A 21142-nucleotide genomic window follows, 5' to 3' on the forward strand; every position below is an offset into this window, starting at 1 on the left:
GCCTGCCGTAGTCCCAGAGAAGGTGGAGGGAGAACAGTTGCTGGGGACTGAATATGTTTCCTGGGGAGATTGTGTCCATCAAAGTAGAGCCATCAGTTCATTTGTTGTGATTAGTCAGCCAGGATGTCTGTTGTGTAACCCTGGGGGACAGCGTTACTCCATGCTTACGTGTTGGCCTCAAACAGATTCCTTGCAGTTCTCACTCTGCTGTCACAGGAAGGAGCCCTGACGCAGTGACGATACACAACATGGTAGGAATGTGCTCATGTGCACCCTGTGCAGCATTTAACAGTGCAAATGCTTCAAATGCTTCATTAACTAGTAATTACTTATGTTAGGACACATATAGCTTTCTGAATGCTTCCAGGATCTAATGCTCCCATAGGTTCTATGGTCCCCCCGGCGGTCATGGACTCACAGTTGCTTGCATAATCATTTAACCCCTGTGTTGTGGAAGCTCCCAGTTTACACAGATTAAGATAATTGCCCTAGTGGTGCTTTTCACTGGTTGACACATAAAATCAATTACTAACATGCAATACTGTATATAAAGAGACAAAACTTTAATGTTAATGGATGGAATATACAGAAGAGTGTTTTTGGGTTGTAGTGCATGTAGTAAATTGTCAAATATTTTTGTAGATGCTGCCCATAAAAAAGCAGAGTAATTGTCTGTGTTAATTAGATTCTGTAAACATGTCTGACATTACAGTTATTCCTATTTACAATGGAGAATGTTTGGAAAACAGAGAATAATGCACTGCTAAAACATTGATTGCATTTGTAGATTGGATTCTGAAATGTCCCATTACAATGTCACAGTATTTCATTATTTCACTGTGTACTATTTTATTATTTAACATATGAGTGGTCCTGCAAAAATGCTTGATTATCATTTATTCATTTTCTTTAATTGACAGTAGAAAATAAAGTGACAAATGAAGGCAATCAACAATTGCATTTTTATCAATAATGGGCCCAAAGTCATTTTAGAAAAATGCAGTTTGGTCAAGGGTAAGAAGTTTCAGTTTATAAGAAATGTATTGGCATGGGCAGCCGATGTGTGTCAGTCAGAAGTAATCTTGCTTGGAACCGTACAGCGGTGTAGTCTTTGTTACTGCCGTTCTGGAGGACATGGAGCACCACAAACTGGCAGACATGGCTTGGCTTCTTCGGAAGAGAAAGACAATGTTATTATGGTATTTGTGACATACATTAATTCAATTTCCTGCAGGATTAGCAATAATTCAAATTACATAAGCCAAAAGCTGAAATGCTTGACGTAGTAATCCTTAATGGTCAAACTGCCACATCCATTTATAACAACATAGAAGTTACAGGAAACACTAAACACTGTTTTCCCCTCTGACATACTGGATGCCACTGTTTTGGAAAACAGCAAACACCATGTCAAGTGTTTTGAATGACGGGACACCATATCAAATTAAATCGCTGTTGAAATGAGGAATGAATTTTCTGATCTTTCCCAGTCTCCTCCCGTTTTAAACTTTAGGAGGACATGAGGTCCTGGTCCACACCTGCGGAGTACCTGGGTTGGGGGGCCCGTTTCTGTCCCTGTCCAAAGTCCTCCTGGTTGTGTTGCAGATCCAGACGATACCTGATGATTTCAGCTGCCACTGTGCTGACACCTCCTCCCTCCCCCGTGTTGTCCCTGTCCTTGTCCATCTGGTCATGCTTCTGACCTGGTCTAAATTTAAATAGACTCTGGATTTAGCCCGCATGCGTTTATTCATTATTCCAACTGGACTCTTAATATTACACCCGGCACAGCCAGAAGAGGACTGGTCACCCCTCTGAGCCTGGGTCCTCTCTAGGTTTCTTCCTAAATTTCGGCCTTCTTAGGGAGTTTTTCCTAGCCACTGAAATTCAACACTACTGTTGTTTGCTCCTTGGGGTTTAAGGCCGGGTGTTTTTGTAAAAGCACTTTGTGACAACTGTTGTTGTAAAAAGGGCTTTATAAATACATTTGATTGATTGATCAAAGACAGGTGGGAAAAATAGATTATTTACTATCATTATCTCAACGTATGTTGTAGATATTACATTCCCTTTTAATTGTTTCCATGTTCTTCTGAACAACATTTTTCTAGGTCCACTTTCTAAGGGTGCTCTTTGGCTGCTGACCTATCTTAAGGAAGTGTTCAGTAAAATTAGCTATTTCCGAATATTTATCTGCTTAAAAATCTGCTTTAAATTTATAAAAGTGTTTTATTTTTTTATCTTTATTGATTTGTCTTATCTTTAATGTTATTTATGAAATAGATTTCCAGAACCAGGACTAAACTTTGCACAAGACTTTAATCTGCGGAGTCAGGGTTGCAAAAGGGCTAAGATCATTGGACCAGTAAATGAAAAGCCACTGGTTACAATTTCAAGCCAACAAGGTGAAACACCCATGTCGTTCTGACCCTCAACAAGATAGTAAACTGCTTCCACGTTGTGGCAATGAATAAGAATGTGTTCTTGCATACTTAACTGGAATATTGGTAAGGAAATACCATAACTTTCATCCCTGAATACGTAGGAAGCTCCCAGTAGATGTTGCAGTACCACAGTTTTCCATTGCATGACACCTTTCCTTATTACTGAAGAATATAAACTTTGTTTATCTAGGAATATTTCTCTGTTTTTCTCAGGGGTCAACAGTCAGTAATGACCTGTAGTGTTGGAAGTGTTTTGTATGCCTTGAAAAGGCTTTTAGTCTTAATATATTGAAATTGTACAACTGCACAAAATGGTTAGTCATCATATTACAGTTGTGCTCATACGTTTGCATACCCTGGCAGAAATTGTGACATTTTGGAAATGATTTTGAAAATATGAGTGATCAAGCCTAAAACTGTCTTTTATTTAAGGATAGTGATCATAAGAAGCCATGCGTTATCACATAGTTATTTGGCTCCTTTTTAAATCATAACAGGGCTCCAAACAAAAAAATCAATTAAGGAGCCATTGGCTACTATAGGGGAAAAAAACACGCGCCACAATTTTTTTTTAAGAGCCACATAACAATGCACTTACTTTTATTCACCTTGTTGTGTGCATGTCTCTCCTCTTCCGACTTATGAACTATATACAGTCAAATTTGAATCTGAGCCAGTGTCACTGCCATTGACCATGATTATATATATAGCCTAATCTGTAGGAAATGTGCATTTCTCTCTTGAGCGTTCACTAGCCTAATGCAAAGATCGCAAGTCAGTAGGCTATTGTCAACCTAATCTTTGTAGCCGACAGAAAACACTTGTTTATTAATAAACAATTAAAATGTCTCATTGCAAACCATAGACAATAGCATATAAGAGGCGCAAACAGAGTGGAAATTGCAGGCGCGGCTCGAAATGGCTGTTACTTCAAATAGAGCATATTTTAAACTAATCGGTTAACCGGTTTCAACCGGCTAATGAGGCTTGGCGGTCAGTCAAGAACATTTTTAGTTTTCGCCATAGTGGAAGGGGGCCAGACTATGTACAAATGAATGACATTAACAAAACAAATGAAGCGATAGGCTACTGGTTATAAAACATGCACGTATGCACATTTTACAATCAAAGGGAGTAAATTTGTATTGTCGCCAATGGCGACCTTGGCAGAAATGTCACTCGCAAATAAATATATTTGGTCGCAAATGCGACCATTTTAGTCGCAGTTTGGAGCCCTGCATAATGATCACAGAAATCACCCAAATGGGCCTGATTAAAAATGTACATAGCCTTGAATGGTTGGCCTTGTTAAAGACACACAAAGTGACACACACATAGGTGAAAATGGCAATTAAAGGTGAATTTCCAACACCTGTGGCTTTTTAAATTTAAATTAGTTTCGGTGTATAGTCAATGAGTTTGGTAGCTCTCACGTGGATGCACTGTGCAGGCAAGATACTGAGCATAAAAGAACTGTCAAAAGACCTGCGTGACAAGGTAATGGAGTTTTATAAAGATGGAAAAGGATATAAAAAGATATCCAAAGTCTTGCAAATGCCAGTCAGTACTGTTCAATCACTTACTGAGAAGTGGAAAATTCTGAGATCTCTTAATACCAAGTCAAGGTCAAGTAGACCAAGAAAGATTTCAGCCAAAACTGCCAGAAGAATTGTTTGGGATAAAAAGGAAAACCCACAAGTAACCTCAGGGCAAATACAGGCTGCTCTGGAAAAAGACAGTGTGGTTGTTTCAAGGAGCACAATACGACAATACTTGAACAAAAATGAGCTGCATGGTCGAGTTGCCAGAAAGATGCCTTTACTGCGCCAATGCCACAAAAAAGCCCAGTTACAATATGCCTGACAACACCTTGACACGCCTCACAGCTTCTGGCACACTGTAATTTAGAGTTACAAGACCAAAATAGAGCTTTATGGTCACAAAAAGTGTACCTATGATGAAAATTACAGGCATCTCTCATCTTTTTACGTGGGAGAACTTGCACAATTGGTGTCTGACTAAATACTTTTTTGCCCGACTATATATTTAGAGTTCAGTTTTGGTCATTTAACTTGCAGTAATCAACCTCCTGTAACAATCAAAACAATTGGGGGAAACAATACAAGAAAAGGCTACAATTTCCAAAAATATTTTTGAATTTGAAGGACCAATTTAGATTTTTGGACCTATAATTAATGTATACACTGCTCAAAAATATTAAGGTAACACATAATCATCACAGTATAACACTGTCAACTTAACTTCAGGGATATCAATCTGTCCAGATAGGAAGCATAAGCTATTGTGAATCAATGTAATCTGTTTTGGTGCAAATGAAAGTGACAACAGGTGCACTAGAGAGGCAACATCAAGACAACCCTGAAAAAGGGAACGGTTTTGCAGGTGGTGGCCACAGACAATTGCTCTCTCCTTAACCTTCCTGACTGATTCTTCTCTAGTTTTGTGTTTTGGGTTGATGCCGTAGAAAGGCATCAACCCAGCAGCAGGACAGGTATCTGCTCCTTTGTGCAAGGAGGAACCAGAGCCCTACAAAATGACCTCCAGTGGGCAACTGGTGTGAATATTTCTAACCAAACTGTCATAAACAGACTCCATGAGGGTGGCATGAGGGCCCTAGTGGGACCAGTGCTCACAGCACAGCACCATGCAGCTCGATTGGCATTCGCCAGAGAACACCAGAATTGGTGTTCTTCACAGATGAGAGCAGGTTCACACTGAGCACACGTGACAGATGTGAAAGAGTCTGGAGACGCCATTGGTGAACGTTATGCTGCCTGCAACATCATCCAGCATGACCGATTTGGTGGTGGGTCAGTGATGGTCTGGGGAGGCATATCCTTGGAGGGTCACACAGACCTCCACATTCTAGCCAAATGTACCCTGACTGCTGTTAGGTAAATCCTCAGACCCATGGCCAGACCTTACACTGGTGCAGTGGGCCCTGCCATGGGTTCCTCCTGGTGCAGGACAATGCCCGGCCTCATGTGGCCAGAGTGTGTAGGCAGTTCCTGGATGACGAAGGCATTGATGCCATTGACTGGTCCTCATGTTCCCCAGATCTGAATCTAATTGAGAACCTATGGGGCATTATGTATCGGTGCATCCAATGCCGCCAGTTGTAGCGCTACAGACTGTCCAGGAGCTCACTGATGCCCTGATCCAGGTCGGGGAGAAGACCCGCCAGGAAACCATCCACTGTCTCATCAGGAGCATGCCCAGACATAGATACAGGCACGTGGGGGCCCTACATACTACATACACATTGAGTTGCCATGATAAAATTCAACGAAGTTGGAACAGTCTGTGATTTCAACTATTTATTTAGATTTTCGTTGCGAGTTTGAATCGAGCCCTCAATAGACTCTGTGCACCAGCGTAGTGAGGAACTTCCGCTTTTGTCTAGAAGTCGGTATTGCAGTTTCCGGTTTACTTACTAATACTCATCCGCATTAGTAAACACCTGAACTCACAACAAGATGAGTGATGCTGTTGTACGGGAAAAAAAAGAAATATAATGTACGTGACTCATTTAAGTTTCAAGGTACAAGTGGGGCAAGATAACCCTTGTTCTGCTTGCTTGTTGGAGCAGGGGACCAGGCATCAACAATTCGATGGACATCACTAATGCTTATTTTAGGCAGGTCTTGGAGACATCTACTAAAAAAAACGGAAATTTTGGGCGACTCGGGTGATCGCCTTAAGTAAACCGGAAAATGATATGCCGACATCTGGCTAAAGCGGAAGTTCGTCCATACGCTTGTGCACAGAGCCTATTGGTTGGTGATTATGGTTTCCACTGATCGTTGTTACACCATTTTGTACCCAAAGTAAACCCAATTATCCTTTTTTAATTGTATTGTTGTACACTCTACACACTCTACAGCTTCAAAACATGGGTCAAACTGAAATGTTGATATCATTAATAGTGATTCCACAGCTCTGACATTTATCTGCTCCCATCCTTTTATAGAATACACATTTTTTTTATTTTTGCTGCTAATCTTCGCATTAAGAATCGTCGTTGCTCATACAAAAAATGATACTTTGCTAAATTGTCTTTTGAATCATTATTTCAACCATTCTTTTTTCATTATTGTTTTGTCATTTTAATATGTAAATGATTAAATTATCTACTTTTAGGAATAAGAAAAAGGAAACATTGTCCACAATGCAAAATGTATTGACATGATGTGAAGCATTTGTTGGGAAGGGAGGGGCTAGAAACATGAAACGTAGTGAATTGGATGATACCGTGCGTGCGCAAAGGGTGACAATAACTGGATGAAATGAAAGAGAAAGGAAATATCCTGATACATTGGAATATTTATTTTTGTTTGTTTGGAATACATTTATGTCGACTATGGCATGTATTGTTGATGGTGGACTTACGTTGCGCGTAGACTACATTATTATGTAAGCATATTTATTAGAATGCGGGCCCCTCGATGTGTCATTATAATGGATCGACGATAGCTAAAGAATTGGACAATGTGTTTAAAGCGTCGAATGCTTTTTACAGAGGTGATCCTGTTAAATTATGATTGTAACGGCTCACTGTAAAGGAACGTGTTCCTGTGCTTCACTTCAAAATAGCGCTCTCTTCCAAGTTGATGCATTCGAAACCTGGCCGATTATAATTGCATAGCGCATCACTCCATCGTTCTCTGGTACGTTTCCATTGATGGTGATTTCTTTAAATTGTTTTTAAATGTGACATAATGTGTGTTATGCACTGTGTATCCTTATGTTGATGCGTTTTTTTTTCACAGTGTAAGCTAGGCGTGCCTGTCAGATATGGATTTATTGTGGTAGCGTGTAGGCTTTTGTTGTAGGTTTCATGATATAATAGCAATAATAACGGTATATATAATATAAGAACGCATTATTCATGTTAATGAACTTGAACTAACAGTATTTTTTAAAAATATATTAGAATCCATTTTCAATTGTGTTAATGTAGAGCTCCCTTAAACATTAGGCCTTTGTTTTAATGGGACTCCCTGCTGAAGTAAAAGGTTAGATACAATGAAAATGTTACTGGTGTTATGTACTGGTTTTCGCTATTTACCTGTGGAAAATATAGTTTAGATCATAATCTCAGTATTTCCTATATGTATAATTAAGTATTGGCATGTTCTTTTTCTTAGATTTAGGGCAGAGTAACAATAGGTTATAAACCCCAAAATACCTCAAATATGCAATCAGTGCAAAGAGGTCAGGAGCATCATAGCTTAAAGGCATAAACACAGATAGGCTTCTTTCGCAAAACATATCAAAACTGCTTTGCAGGCTGCATAAGACTTGACTATTCCCCTGGAGTTGCCTCACAGCCCCCTGGGAATCCTTCCAGGGCGCTTGCTAGGTGTCAGGCTTATTAGAGCTAGATGTATGCTTACTGCCTGGTCAATGCTTGGAATTGATCTCATCTTCTACAAGGAGACTTTGCTCTACTCTCAATTCAAACTTGTACTTCCACATCTGCCTGCAGCAGTCTATGTTTAGAATGCAGGCAATGAAATCTGGCTAATAAAGGCTCCTTAATATGGCATTAACATGCCTGCTCGGAATATGAATTGTACCAACCAGCTGTGGGACCTCCAAGAGACAAGTGTATTTAACCTGAAAAAACTTCAACTTCATTTCACAAGGTGGACTCCATTCAACTATTCAATTGTCCCGCACCTCATTCAAGTGTGTCTTATGAAAGGGCCTGAGTATATTATATATAAACAACACACACACGTACAATAAAAAAAAAAATATATAGTCGTTTTTTTAACCAGCTCTCAACTCCTCCTCATTGTGTAGTCACGTCAGCCAAGCTTGCTTCCTCTTCCAACTCTAAACCTCCATCTCTCTTTCCTCAGTCTGTCTCTCTCAGTCTAGAAACTGGCACAATGGCCTTCTCCTTTTTGCTCTTCCTGATGTTATCGCTTCACACCCTCCCATCCATTTGCTGTCCAGTGGGATGTCGCTGCTATAGCCTGACAGTGGAGTGTGGCTCAATGGGCCTTCGGGACATCCCTTCGCATGTCCCATCTTCCACACAGGTTAGGCTCTGATGACTTCATACTTCTACTACATCTGTTTCCTAGACACATGTACTACCCACCACCACAAAATATAGACAGGCTTGTGTTAGGTTTCTACTTTGTTGTGTGGCATGTATATTTCAACACCATTATTCCCAGGGGTTTGCAGCAACCTGTTTAGGTGCTGTGTGTTCTGCCAATAAGGAGTGAAGTGTCCATGTGTGTGTGTGTGTGTGTGTGTGTGTGTGTGTGTGTGTGTGTGTGAATGCACAAGAGAGTGGGAGTTGTTATGGTAGAATTAAAAGGTCAGCCTTGAAATTGATTTGATTTGTGGCAGTGTTGTCTGTGCAGGAGGGCTGTCCCTGAATCAAAAAATATTTTTTCTACCATATAATCAGGGTTTGGGATTAATGGATTACATGTGTTAAAATATGTTACAATGTTACATGAAACTCGTAAAAAAAAACACAAATGTAATTCATTATGTTACAAGCAAAAAATACATTTTAATTGGATTACAGATGCTTTTTGGAAAAGTAGATGATTTCTTCTTTGATTACTTTTGACTTGTTAAAAATAATAATGACCCGTTGGATGTTCAATCTTGTTTGTAATATAAGCCTTTATCTTAAAAACATTGTTTCATGACCAAAAGTTGCAATTGATTTGTTGAACAACAAAGTGCAGTTAAGAGTGACGAACACCCTCCTGCCCACCACTGACCCTGATTTTGATTGGGATTTACGATGATATTTCTGAGACAGGGAGAGGTCCTTTTTGACAAGATGGGACCACTTTTTTAAAACAGTGTGATTTTCAAAGACAAGTGCAACTTCAGTGGGATGATGTGACTGGAGTAGACCTTACCAGTCTCCCTCTGGTGGCCAGGTTGATCTGTATAGGAAATTAGTTAGGTATATTGATTATAAGCAGAATTGTATTAGCAGATATACCAGCTAATTCTACAAGATTGGCCTATGAGATAAAAATCATCAGCTAGCCATTTCAGACCAATCATTTAAATAATTTTGTATTTAGATGTTGGCGCTGCTGAGAGACATTTTAAGCAGCTGTCCTCTGCCTGCTCTAGCAAATTGTGCTTTTGACACAGTGTTTGCTCTCTAATAATTTTTCCTCTTGCTCTACAGACCTATCTTACATGCAAAACATTTTATAATATACTGCACCCCCCAGAATAATGGGAAAATCTAACCTTTAATAGGAAAGAAATCTACCCTTCAATTCAGGTAATATTGCTTAAAGAAAAAAAAAAATCTAAATTAAGAAATACATATTTTTCTGTGTCAGAATTATTAGCAACCTTAGTAATTCTTATGACAAGAAGGATCCAAGTCTACTTTGCCCCTGTGCACAGTAAGGAGAATGATTCGAGAGTGGAGAGAAAAATGCATTTCTGGTGATTTACAGTTGGAGAATTTCAGAGGAATTTCCAAAAAGCTTCTACTCTGATGAAGATAAGACATGTGATAATACAACATGGTTCCAATCAAAGTTCCAGTGATATTTTGCAAACCAGCCATACCTTTATCTTGATGAGATCTCAAGAGATTTCCAATGTTCCAGATAAGGTTCAAAATGATAAATTGTTTAAAACATCTAAAGATCTGCATCAGTAACCTGACAGCATTTACATTTCTAAAATGATATATTTTAGAAACATATCAATATTAGCTAGCAGTTACATTTGTCATCCACACACTTACATAAACACACACCTACTCACCTTGAGGAGTTTGTATGCTTTCCCCCTCATTATCAATCTTTGTGTTTTCCCCTTACGTTCCTGTATTCTATTTAGACCATCTTCCTACAGGATAATGCTATTGGGCAGATCCGTCTGTCAGACCACTCTCAGCTGGGCTGCCTGCACTACTTTTACCTGCAGAACAACAGTATATCAGCCATGGAGCCTGGCGCCTTCCAAAGCCAGGGTCAGCTTCTAGAGCTGGCGCTGAATGGGAACCGCATCCACTTGGTCACAACAGATATGTTCAGAGGCCTAGAGCACCTCCGCATCTTCTACCTGGCTGGAAATGAAATCACTCGCCTACACCACTATAAGACACACTGTGTGTGTGTGTGTGTGTGTGTATGAACGCACAAGCGAGTGGGAGTTGTTATGGTAGAATTGAAAAGGTCAGCGTTGAAATTAATTTGATTTGTGGCAGTGTTGTCTGTGCAGGAGGGCTGTCCCTGAATCAAAAAATCTTGGTTGCCTACTTTTTTCTACCATATAATCAGGGTTTGGGATTAATGGATTACATGTGTTAAAATATGTTACAATGTTACATGAAACTCGTAAAAAAAAACACAAATGTAATTCATTATGTTACAAGCAAAAAATACATTTTAATTGGATTACAGATGCTTTTTGGAAAAGTAGATGATTTCTTCTTTGATTACTTTTGACTTCAGAAAACAATGACAGGTTGAAAATAATAATGACCCGTTGGATGTTCAATCTTGGTTGTAATATAAGCCTTTATCTTAAAAACATTGTTTCATAACCAAAAGTTGCAATTGATTTGTTGAACAACAAGTGCAGTTAAGAGTGACGAACACCCTCCTGCCCACCACTGACCCTGATTTTGATTGGGATTTACGATGATATTTCTGAGACAGGGAGAGGTCCTTTTTGACAAGATGGGACCACTTTTTTAAAACAGTGTGATTTTCAAAGACAAGTGCAACTTCAGTGGGATGATGTGACTGGAGTAGACCTTACCAGTCTCCCTCTGGTGGCCAGGTTGATCTGTATAGGAAATTAGTTAGGTATATTGATTATAAGCAGAATTGTATTAGCAGATATACCAGCTAATTCTACCAGATTGGCCTATGAGATAAAAATCAACAGCTAGCCATTTCAGACCAATCATTTAAATTAATTTTGTATTTAGATGTTGGTGCTGCTGAGAGACATTTTAAGCAGCTGTCCTCTGCCTGCTCTAGCAAATTGTGCTTTTGACACAGTGTTTGCTCGCTAATATTTTTTCCTCTTGCTCTACAGACCTATCTTACATGCAAAACATTTTATAATATACTGCGCCCCCCAGAATAATGGGAAAATCTAACTTTTAATAGGAGAGAAATCTACCCTTTAATTCAGGTAATATTGCTTAAAGAAAAAAGAGAGTGGAGAGTGGAGAGAAAAATGCATTTCTGGTGATTTACAGTTGGAGAATTTCAGAGGAATTTCCAAAAAGCTTCTACTCTGATGAAGATAAGATATGTGATAATACAACATGGTTCCAATCAAAGTTCCAGGGATATTTTGCAAACCAACCATACCTTTATCTTGATGAGATCTCAAGAGATTTCCAATGTTCCAGATAAGGTTCAAAATGATACATTTTAGAAACATATCAATATTAGCTAGCAGTTACATTTGTCATCCACACACTTACATAAACACACGCCTACTCACCTTGAGGAGTTTGTATGCTTTCCCCCTCATTATCAATCTTTGTGTTTTCCCCTTACGTTCCTGTATTCTATTTAGACCATCTTCCTACAGGATAATGCTATTGGGCAGATCCGTCTGTCAGACCTCTCCCAGCTGGGCTGCCTGCACTACTTGTACCTGCAGAACAACAGTATATCAGCCCTGGAGCCTGGCGCCTTCCAAAGCCAGGGTCAGCTTCTAGAGCTGGCGCTGAATGGGAACCGCATCCACTTGGTCACAGCAGATATGTTCAGAGGCCTAGAGCACCTCCGCATCTTCTACCTGGCTGGAAATGAAATCACACGTCTACACGACTATACATTCAGAGGCCTACAAGTAAGTCCCTAAATTTACTAGTTAATGTTTTGTTTATTCATTTTTTGTTTGACTGTTCCCTGCCTCTCTTGTTTGAAGACATTTTTAGTTTGAAAGCTGTTTATACTACACCTTTTGAAGTAACAGTAGGGTTTCTGCACTAAATGAACATTTCCAGGTAAAACACTTCCCAAGTCAAACACTTGTAAAGTTTTTAAAGGATCCTCCAGTGTTAAAGTTCAGAACCTTTTTGTCATTGCAAGGGGTTTGATTTTGAACCTTCTGAAAAATAAAATGGAGAGTTGGTAGGCTTGGAGAATATTTTTTTTCACAATTTAGAATACATCTAATTCACATTCATCATATTTATTATTTACAATGCAAATAACAATGTTCCTTGAATATTTATTCAAATGTAATATTAACCACACAGATCAGGTAAAATATATTTTAAAAAAATACTTAAAATACAAAAAAATACTACTGCGCACAGACTGGTGCAAGTTTCAGAATTCTGGAACAGTTGATAATTGGCCAGGAAGATGCATGGGGCATATGATGAGGCCAATTATGGTGAGGAAGATGGTGAGGCAGGCAAAGAAGAATCCAAGTATCACAGTTTCAGAACTGTACAGGCCAGTGAAATCTTGGGGTTATCAAGTCTCAAAATCAACTGTTAGATGCCACCTCCCTGTCAACTAGCTCTTTGAAAGATTTGCACAAAAGAACCCTTTCAAAACGTTTCATTTTGTCTCAGACGACCCACAAATTGCAGCACCTGAACTCTGCCAAGCATTTTTGGAACTACAAATGAAATTGTGAGTTGTGGTCTGTCTGAGACAAAATGATAAGTTTTTACTTTGAACATTGGCGCCCAATGCTGCCAGCCAGTTACCGTCATTGCTGCAGGTTGATTTCCCTGCAAAATGGCGCTTTCCTGCCTCGGTAGGGCAAACAGGTGTGTCTGCAAGTCTACCAATGCCTGCACGGAGGCTGCTGGCACAATGTGGATGGGTGTCTCAACCTCCAGGAAAGCCTGCTGTTCTTGTTGTGGGCTCATCAATGGTCAGGAATGTCATGGTGCGAAGGGCAGAGACGTGTTGGTATCCGGGTGTCGGCTCATAGAACTGGACGCCATGCTGCCGCAACTCGTTAGCAAGCACTCAAATGCTAAAACCGCTATTGTACACGTTGGTTTGAACGACAGTCGGGTCTTTGTTGGGGACAGGATTTAAAAAAAATTATAAACACTATGCTTGAATCCGGTAAAAAGTGCATCATCTCCAGTCCACTTCCATTGCTCCGTTTTACTGATATTACTTTTAGTCTTATTTTGTCATCTGGGATTATTCCAATGATTTGGAAAACTCCACATGTGCTGCATCTACATAAAGGTGGAGAAACTAGTGTCCTTGATGGAAAAACTGGCCTCATTAGGCATGAAAATGAATACTTGTTTATGGTTTTAGAACTATCTTAGTGATAGGATTCAAGCAGTTGTTTCGGATGGGTGTGAATCTAAATGTATTGCAGTTCATAAAGGAGTTCCCCAGGGTTTGATATTGGGTCCATTATTGTTTACCATATATATAAATGGTATTTTTAACAATGTGAGAAAATTTCATTTTCAATTCTATGCTGATGACACAGTATTGTATACGGCAGCTATTTCTCTTGCACAAGCATTTTTGTACTTGCAGTCTGACATATAAGCTTTACAGAATTCCCTCAGAGATCTAAAATGCAAATAAAACCAAGTGTATGGTGTTTTCTAGGTCCAGAAACGTAGGTGTGGATACTTTTAAAATTACCACACTGGACAATTTGGTTTTAGAATGTGTTACTTATACATATAAATATCTTGGTATTTGGTTAAATACAGTTTCTTTTAAAACCCACATTACTGAGTTGGTAACAAAAATTGTTTATAATGCCGTCCTACAGAAACTTCAAAATTAACTTACCTCTAAAATTATATTGAAAAACATAATCAAACATAATCACAAGATTGGATATTTCTCGAGGTTTCCCATGCTCAATCTAAGATAGGTATAACATTGTTAACCTTCTGTGCCCCTCAAACTTAGAATGATGTACGGCATGACCTTAGGTTGATGGATACTGTGTCCATAACACATTTTATAAAGTGTCTGATTGAACATTTCACAGTGAATTGTACTTGCTTTTTTAAAATGTGTTTTATAATTTTTTTTAAATGATGTCTTATTCAAGTTTTCATTGATACAGGGCACCACTGTAAATGAGACCTCAGTCTCAGCTGGTTTTCCCTGTATAAATAAAAGAAATTAATGAAATACATGACCTGCTTCAAGTACCCCCACAGCATTTTGATAAGATTGAGATCAATTCCATAATCTTCCATTTCTTCTTTTTGAGCCATTCTGTTGTACCATTGCTTTTGTGTTTTGGCTCATTGACCTGTTGCAAGATCCATGTTCCTTTTAGCTTCAGAATTTGAGACGATCAACAAATCGTCTCAAATTCTCCTAAAAAAGTATCTAGTACAATATGGAATTTCACAGTTGACTCACTGATGGCAAGTTGGCCTGGCCCTGAAGCAGTAAAGCAGCCCCAAACCATACTGCCATTGTTTCCATGTTTTATGGCTGGTAGGAGAGGCTTCTTACTGTCTTCCCATGTAAGCCATGTTTGTGCAGGCTTTTTCTGACAGTTGACTGATGCACTTTGCATGATTGTGGCAAGAGGCCTGTGTATCACTTATTACCCTGTGGTTCTTATAGACTTCTATGAGCATCTTTTGCTTGGAAACAGCTTTATAACCTCACCCAGATTCATGGGCATTAATCATCTTTCTTCTGATGGCCTTGAATAGGTCTTTTGATCTTGTCATGTTGTGTTACCACTCACCAATATAGTTTTGACCAAACCAGACCAAGGGTCTATTCTTCATGAAAGGCTGGACCCTCTCAAGTTTCTCTCTAATCATTTTATAATAATTTGCACCTGTTTTTGTGCACCTGATTCTAATTTTAACCATTTTATGTGATGATAAAGCTTGGGATGTATTAACTTTTTCTGCATGAAGCAATTGCATTCCTGTTCGTTTTAATTATAAAGTTGAGGGGGGAAAAGTAATTAGTTAAATTATGTTTACTCTATCAGCGATTTTGTTTGGGTTTTAGCTCAAACGAACATGAACAAAGTAGACAATTGAAATCACTGTTGGAACTCAAGGCTGTTCCAACTTGTGTGAATGTCATCACAATAACTCATAATGTGACCCAGTATGTCAAAAATATGTAAAAAATATTACTTTCCGAGGGTTGTACTTACTTTTCTACATGACTGTACATTGAAACATTAAAGGTTTCTCCAAATTCCTCTTTAGTTCATTGAAAGTGCCAATACTGCATCGAACCAGCATCCATTTAAAAGAAGAAAAACTGTAATTATATAGAGTATACAGTTCTACAAAACACCACAACAATTGCTGTTTTCTTGTCAATAACTTTCCCTACATTATATCACTATAAATTATTAAAAATATTACCATATTTGCTTTTATAGCGTCTTCAAGAGCTTCACCTGCAGCAGAACAGCATTGAAATGCTGGGAGACCAAGCTTTAGTTGGTCTGTCTTCTCTTGCCCTTCTTGACCTCAGCCGGAATAATCTGCACACTATTGGCCCTGCCACCCTGCGGCCCCTTGTCAGCCTGCAGGTGCTACGTGTTACAGGTAAAGGAACGGTGTGGGCCTGTGGGTCTAGAATGGAAGCCTACACTGAATATACTGCCCTTGATCTTAAAACGAAATACCACATTCTAATTCTCTGGCTTAATTGTCTCAGTATTGTGTTTCATTCTTTTCTATTTCTATGATACTTTCCTTCTGTAGACAATCCGTGGCGTTGCGACTGTGCCCTGCACTGGCTGCGAAGCTGGATCGATGAGGAGGGCCAGCGCTTGCTGAGCTCGGCCGAACGGCGCCTGCTGTGTTCAGAGCCGCCTCGACTTTCACACCTTAGCCTTGTGGAGGTACCTCTTAACAGCCTGGTGTGCATCCCCCCTGTGGTGAACCTGGAGCCCCGTCGCCTGGCCGTGCACCTCGGGGAGAGTCTGCGCGTCTCGTGCCATGCTTCTGGTTACCCACGGCCTCAGGTCACCTGGAGGAAGGCGTCGCAGGGCAAGGTGGAGTTCTCTCCGCGTGGGCTTGTACAGGACCTGAGTGGTGGGGGGAGCGCGGGGGCTGAGGAAGAATCACATCCAGGTACAGGGAGGGTGAGACTCCAAAAAGAGGATGGGGAGCGCTTCAGTCGAGACACAGGCAGTGGGATGCTATTCCTTAGCAATGTGACAGTAGCTCATGCCGGGCTTTATGAGTGTGAGGCCTGGAATGCTGGTGGTGTGGCCCGTGTGACCTTTCAGCTCGCAATCAATTCCTCGTCCTCTTCTGGTTGGTCACCTGCCTCATACGCCCCGTCCTGGCCTCGTCTACGCTCTAATCGGCCAACGTCTTCAGATGTGAGTCGAGAGCCCCTTTACGCCCTTGGCAGCATGGCCTTCAGCTCGCTGGGAGCTGCTACGCAGACCGCCATTGCCATAGGGATCTCACTGCTGACCCTCACTGCCCTACTACTGGTGGCGATGATCTACAGCCGGCACCGCCAGCGGCTGAAGGACGCCGATGACAAGGAGGAAAGCATCCTGTATGTCAACGATTACTCTGATGGACCAACAACCTTTGCCCAACTGGAGGAGTACCGTGATGAGCGTGGCCATGAGATGTATGTTCTTAACCGAGCCAAGCCCGTCCTTCCACCTTCCACTACAGCTGCTACCACCACACTGGGGTACCAACAGCAGGAGCCGCTATCCCCAACAAAGCCTCAAAGGGAGTCGGATATAAGGACAATGAGAAGGATGGCGGGGGAGGGTGGGGAGGCAGAGCCGGTGACAGCCGAGTCGGAGGGCTTGTTTCTTAATCACGCAGGGTTGTTCCTTGACTCACAAATTGCATATGAGATCCACTGCTAAAGGCCCACAGGAGTATGTTCAGGGGAAGCGAACCCATAGTGCTCAATGTCACTTGGTGGCCGAATCTCCAGACTGCAGATCAGACGTGACAATGAAGTTTAAATGACTCATAAATCCTGATTGCTCTAGCTCCAGAGAGGCAAGCATGAGTGGCAGTGAGATGTAAGACATGTAAGGAGAGGTTCTGTACCTCCCTCAATCAGAAGCCACACTGTACTGTACCTTACTGTCAGCTGTGAAAATTAATTTAATGTTGTGTTGATTAACTCCAGCTTGAAGATATAGCTACTCTTGTATGGAGACCCCTACATTGAGTGGAGAGTGATGAGTGTGGTGAAAAGACCTTAATTGTGCCACTTTCACTATTAACATCAATTCTACTATAAAAGTGATCAAAACATACCTACATGACTAGTTTGATAGGTCGAGAAATGTAAGAGTGAAATGTAGTTTATGAAAATTTTCTCTGTGACTAAATAATTACCAACCAGGATTCTCAAATTTCAGCATAATGTTATTTCCTAAGATTTCCTCCGTCAAAGATATATATATACATACATACATGTATAGTTGAAAGAGCCCCCTGCATTTCGGTCCTGTTCCTTTCAATGTATTGGTAAACTGCATACTGTATGCCACCAAATGTCAATATGCATGAAATGAAGGTAAGGAGTTGTAGTATATAGAAGGGCATTACCAGAAATCAGTCCCTTCCTATAAAAGTTTGAAATAGCTGAAAGTGCTGTAGAGCTTAACTTTATAATGAAAGTATTTTTATTGCTGGTGCCTCAGTATAGGTTTTTTGTTAGATGGTAGGTATAATCTACCATAACCAAGTTACATATGGACTTTTGTATTTTAAGTTCCACTTTTGTATTTTAAGTATCAGAATTCCCAAGATTGGCAAAGTTATTATAAACCCACTCAGCCATACACTGTAAAGTACCTTAAAATGTATACACTCAAACTGAACCAAATTGTATGCCCTTGTTACTATTAAATTATATTTTGTCCACTTACAAGCAAATACTTCATGAATTTACATTTACAAATCAGTGTGCAAGATAGCTATTAAAATACTCTGTAAACTAGGCCTTTAAAATTTGCGCTGCATGACTTATCCTGTGGCTTCCAACTTACTGCTAAAAAGCTTGATAATTTATTGCAGCAGTAATGAATTATGCCAAAAGTAAACCAACATTTCTTCTAGCTGACTAGTTAACCTAGCAAAACACCTCACTATACAGTCCTAACAACAGTATAATCCCCAAAACAACCAACAAAATAGAAGACCTTTGCCACCAAAAAGATTAGAGATTGACTTACATATTGAATGCCTTGGTGCAAATAGTTGAGCTGAGTTAGCTATCAGGTACAGAATATGGGGGGAGTGGGCTGATGTCAGACCATTTCCGCAGGTTTACTGTGTTGCTGTGTTGAAGGTGAACATGCTGAAAATCTATATTTTGACTCATTTAAATAATGTTTTGGAGGCAGCGATTTAGACTGCTAGACTACCCTAGGCCATGATTTTCAGAGTGTAAGCATGTGGCATGGTGGGATGTAAAAATGTAGGCTGTTCTGTGAAAACTGCTGCTTATTTGGCACTCTTCTGATTTTAAGAAAGCACTGTTGCTAGCAGCAAAGCTAGCTAGCCTGTCAATTCCAAATCCAAATAGCTTGAAATCCAATGATAACGTAACTAATGGAAAATTAGATACCTTCCAATAATCCAGTGTTAAAGGACAAGGAAAACACAACATCAGTGTATGTGTAGTGGCTAACATTAGCATGTTCAAGATAGCTAGTGTTGCTCTGCTCATTGGCTCCTTTTTATGATGTTGGCAGTAGTGTTGTGGGTAGTTCTGAAGATTTATAAAAATCTGTTAATGCAAATGTGGCTCACCACCCACAGGAGGGACCATAAGGGGCCGGTGCAAAGAGGATCGGGCGGCAGTCGAAGGCAGGGGCCTAGACAACCCGATCTCTGGACACAGAAACTGGCTCTAGGGACGTGGAATGTCACCTCGCTGGCGGGGAAGGAGCCTGAGTTAGTGCGTGAGGTTGAGAGGTTCCGATTAGAGGTAGTCGGGATCACCTCTACGCACGGCTTGGGCTCTGGAACCACACTCCTTGAGAGAGGATGGACTCTTCACCACTCTGGAGTTGCCCATGGTGAGAGGCGGCGGGCTGGTGTGGGTTTGCTCATAGCTCCCCAGCTCTGCCGCCATGTGTTGGAGTTTACCCCGGTGAACGAGAGGGTCGTTTCCCTGCGCCTACGGGTCGGGGATAGGTCTCTCACTGTTGTTTGTGCCTACGGGCCGAACCGCAGTGCAGAGTACCCGACCTTCTTGGAGTCTCTGGGAGGGGTGCTGGAAAGTGCTCCGACTGGGGACTCTATTGTTCTACTGGGGGACTTCAACGCCCACGTGGGCAACGACAGTGACACCTGGAGGGGCGTGATTGGGAGGAACGGCCCCCCTGATCTGAACCCGAGTGGTGTTCAGTTATTGGACTTCTGTGCTAGTCACAGTTTGTCCATAACGAACACCATGTTCAAGCATAAGGGTGTCCATCAGTGCACGTGGCACCAGGACACCCTAGGCCGCAGGTCGATGATCGACTTTGTTGTCGTCTCATCTGACCTGCGGCCGTATGTCTTGGACACTCGGGTGAAGAGAGGGGCGGAGCTGTCAACTGATCACCACCTGGTGGTGTGTTGGATCCGATGGTGGGGGAGGAAGCTGGACAGACTCGGCAGGCCCAAGCGTACTGTAAGGGTCTGCTGGGAACGTCTGGCCGAGTCTCCTGTCAGAGAGATCTTTAACTCCCACCTCCGGCAGAGCTTCGACTGGATCCCGAGGGAGGTTGGAGATATTGAGTCCGAGTGGACCATGTTCTCCACCGCCATTGTCGAAGCGGCCGCTCGGAGCTGTGGCCGTAAGGTCTCCGGTGCCTGTCGAGGCGGCAATCCCCGAACCCGGTGGTGGACACCGGAAGTAAGGGATGCCGTCAAGCTGAAGAAGGAGTCCTATCAGGCCTGGTTGGCTTGTGGGACTCCTGAGGCAGCTGACGGGTACCGACAGGCCAAGCGGGCTGCAGCCCGGGTGGTTGTGGAGGCAAAAACTCGGGCCTGGGAGGAGTTCGGTGAGGCCATGGAGAAGGACTATCGGCTGGCCTCGAAGAGATTCTGGCAAACCATCCGGCGCCTCAGGAGAGGGAAACAGTGCCCTACCAACGCTGTTTACAGTAGAGGTGGGCAGCTGTTGACCTCAACTGAGGATGTCGTCGGGCGGTGGAAGGAGTACTTCGAGGATCTCCTCAATCCCGCTGACATGTCTTCCATTGAGGAAGCAGAGGATGAGGGCTCAGTGGTGGACTCGTCCATCACCCGGGCTGAAGTCACAGAGGTGGTCAAGAAACTCCTCGGTGGCAAGGCACCGGGGGTGGATGAGATCCGCCCTGAGTACCTCAAGTCTCTGGATGTTGTGGGGCTGTCTTGGTTGACACGCCTGTGCAACATCGCGTGGCGGTCGGGGACAGTGCCTCTGGGATGGCAGACCGGGGTGGTGGTCCCTCTTTTTAAGAAGGGGGACCGGAGGGTGTGTTCCAACTATAGGGGGATCACACTTCTCAGCCTCCCCGGGAAAGTCTATGCCAGGGTTCTGGAGAGGAGAATACGGCCGATAGTAGAACCTCGGATTCAGGAGGAACAGTGTGGTTTTCGTCCGGGCCGTGGAACACTGGACCAGCTCTATACCCTCTACGGGGTGTTGGAGGGTTCATGGGAGTTTGCCCAACCAATCCACATGTGTTTTGTGGATTTGGAGAAGGCATTCGACTGTGTCCCT

At 41.7% G+C, this 21142-nt stretch overlaps 1 protein-coding gene across 1 annotated transcript; it reads left to right on the forward strand.

Annotated features, from left to right (window-relative positions):
* The first annotated feature begins 6700 nt into the window (after positions 1-6700).
* Positions 6701-19185, forward strand: LOC105011695 (leucine-rich repeat-containing protein 24). Its single transcript, XM_010871931.5, has 5 exons — positions 6701-7132; positions 8333-8515; positions 12018-12296; positions 15825-15993; positions 16153-19185. The coding sequence occupies exons 2-5, from the start codon at positions 8363-8365 to the stop codon at positions 17289-17291; spliced, it is 1740 nt and encodes a 579-aa protein (XP_010870233.3). The 5' UTR covers positions 6701-7132; positions 8333-8362; the 3' UTR covers positions 17292-19185.
* Positions 19186-21142: the final 1957 nt, after the last annotated feature.

Source organism: Esox lucius, chromosome 8 (assembly GCF_011004845.1).
Source record: "Esox lucius isolate fEsoLuc1 chromosome 8, fEsoLuc1.pri, whole genome shotgun sequence".
Classification (NCBI taxonomy): domain Eukaryota; kingdom Metazoa; phylum Chordata; class Actinopteri; order Esociformes; family Esocidae; genus Esox; species Esox lucius.

Bases quoted from the DNA above. Each gene is read 5' to 3' on its own strand.
- LOC105011695 (XM_010871931.5), top strand. From the start codon at position 8,363: ATGGCCTTCTCCTTTTTGCTCTTCCTGATGTTATCGCTTCACACCCTC. The intron at 12,297-15,824 runs GTAAGTCCCTAA...TTGCTTTTATAG, and splicing joins ATACATTCAGAGGCCTACAA to CGTCTTCAAGAGCTTCACCT. The intron at 15,994-16,152 runs GTAAAGGAACGG...TTCCTTCTGTAG, and splicing joins GCAGGTGCTACGTGTTACAG to ACAATCCGTGGCGTTGCGAC.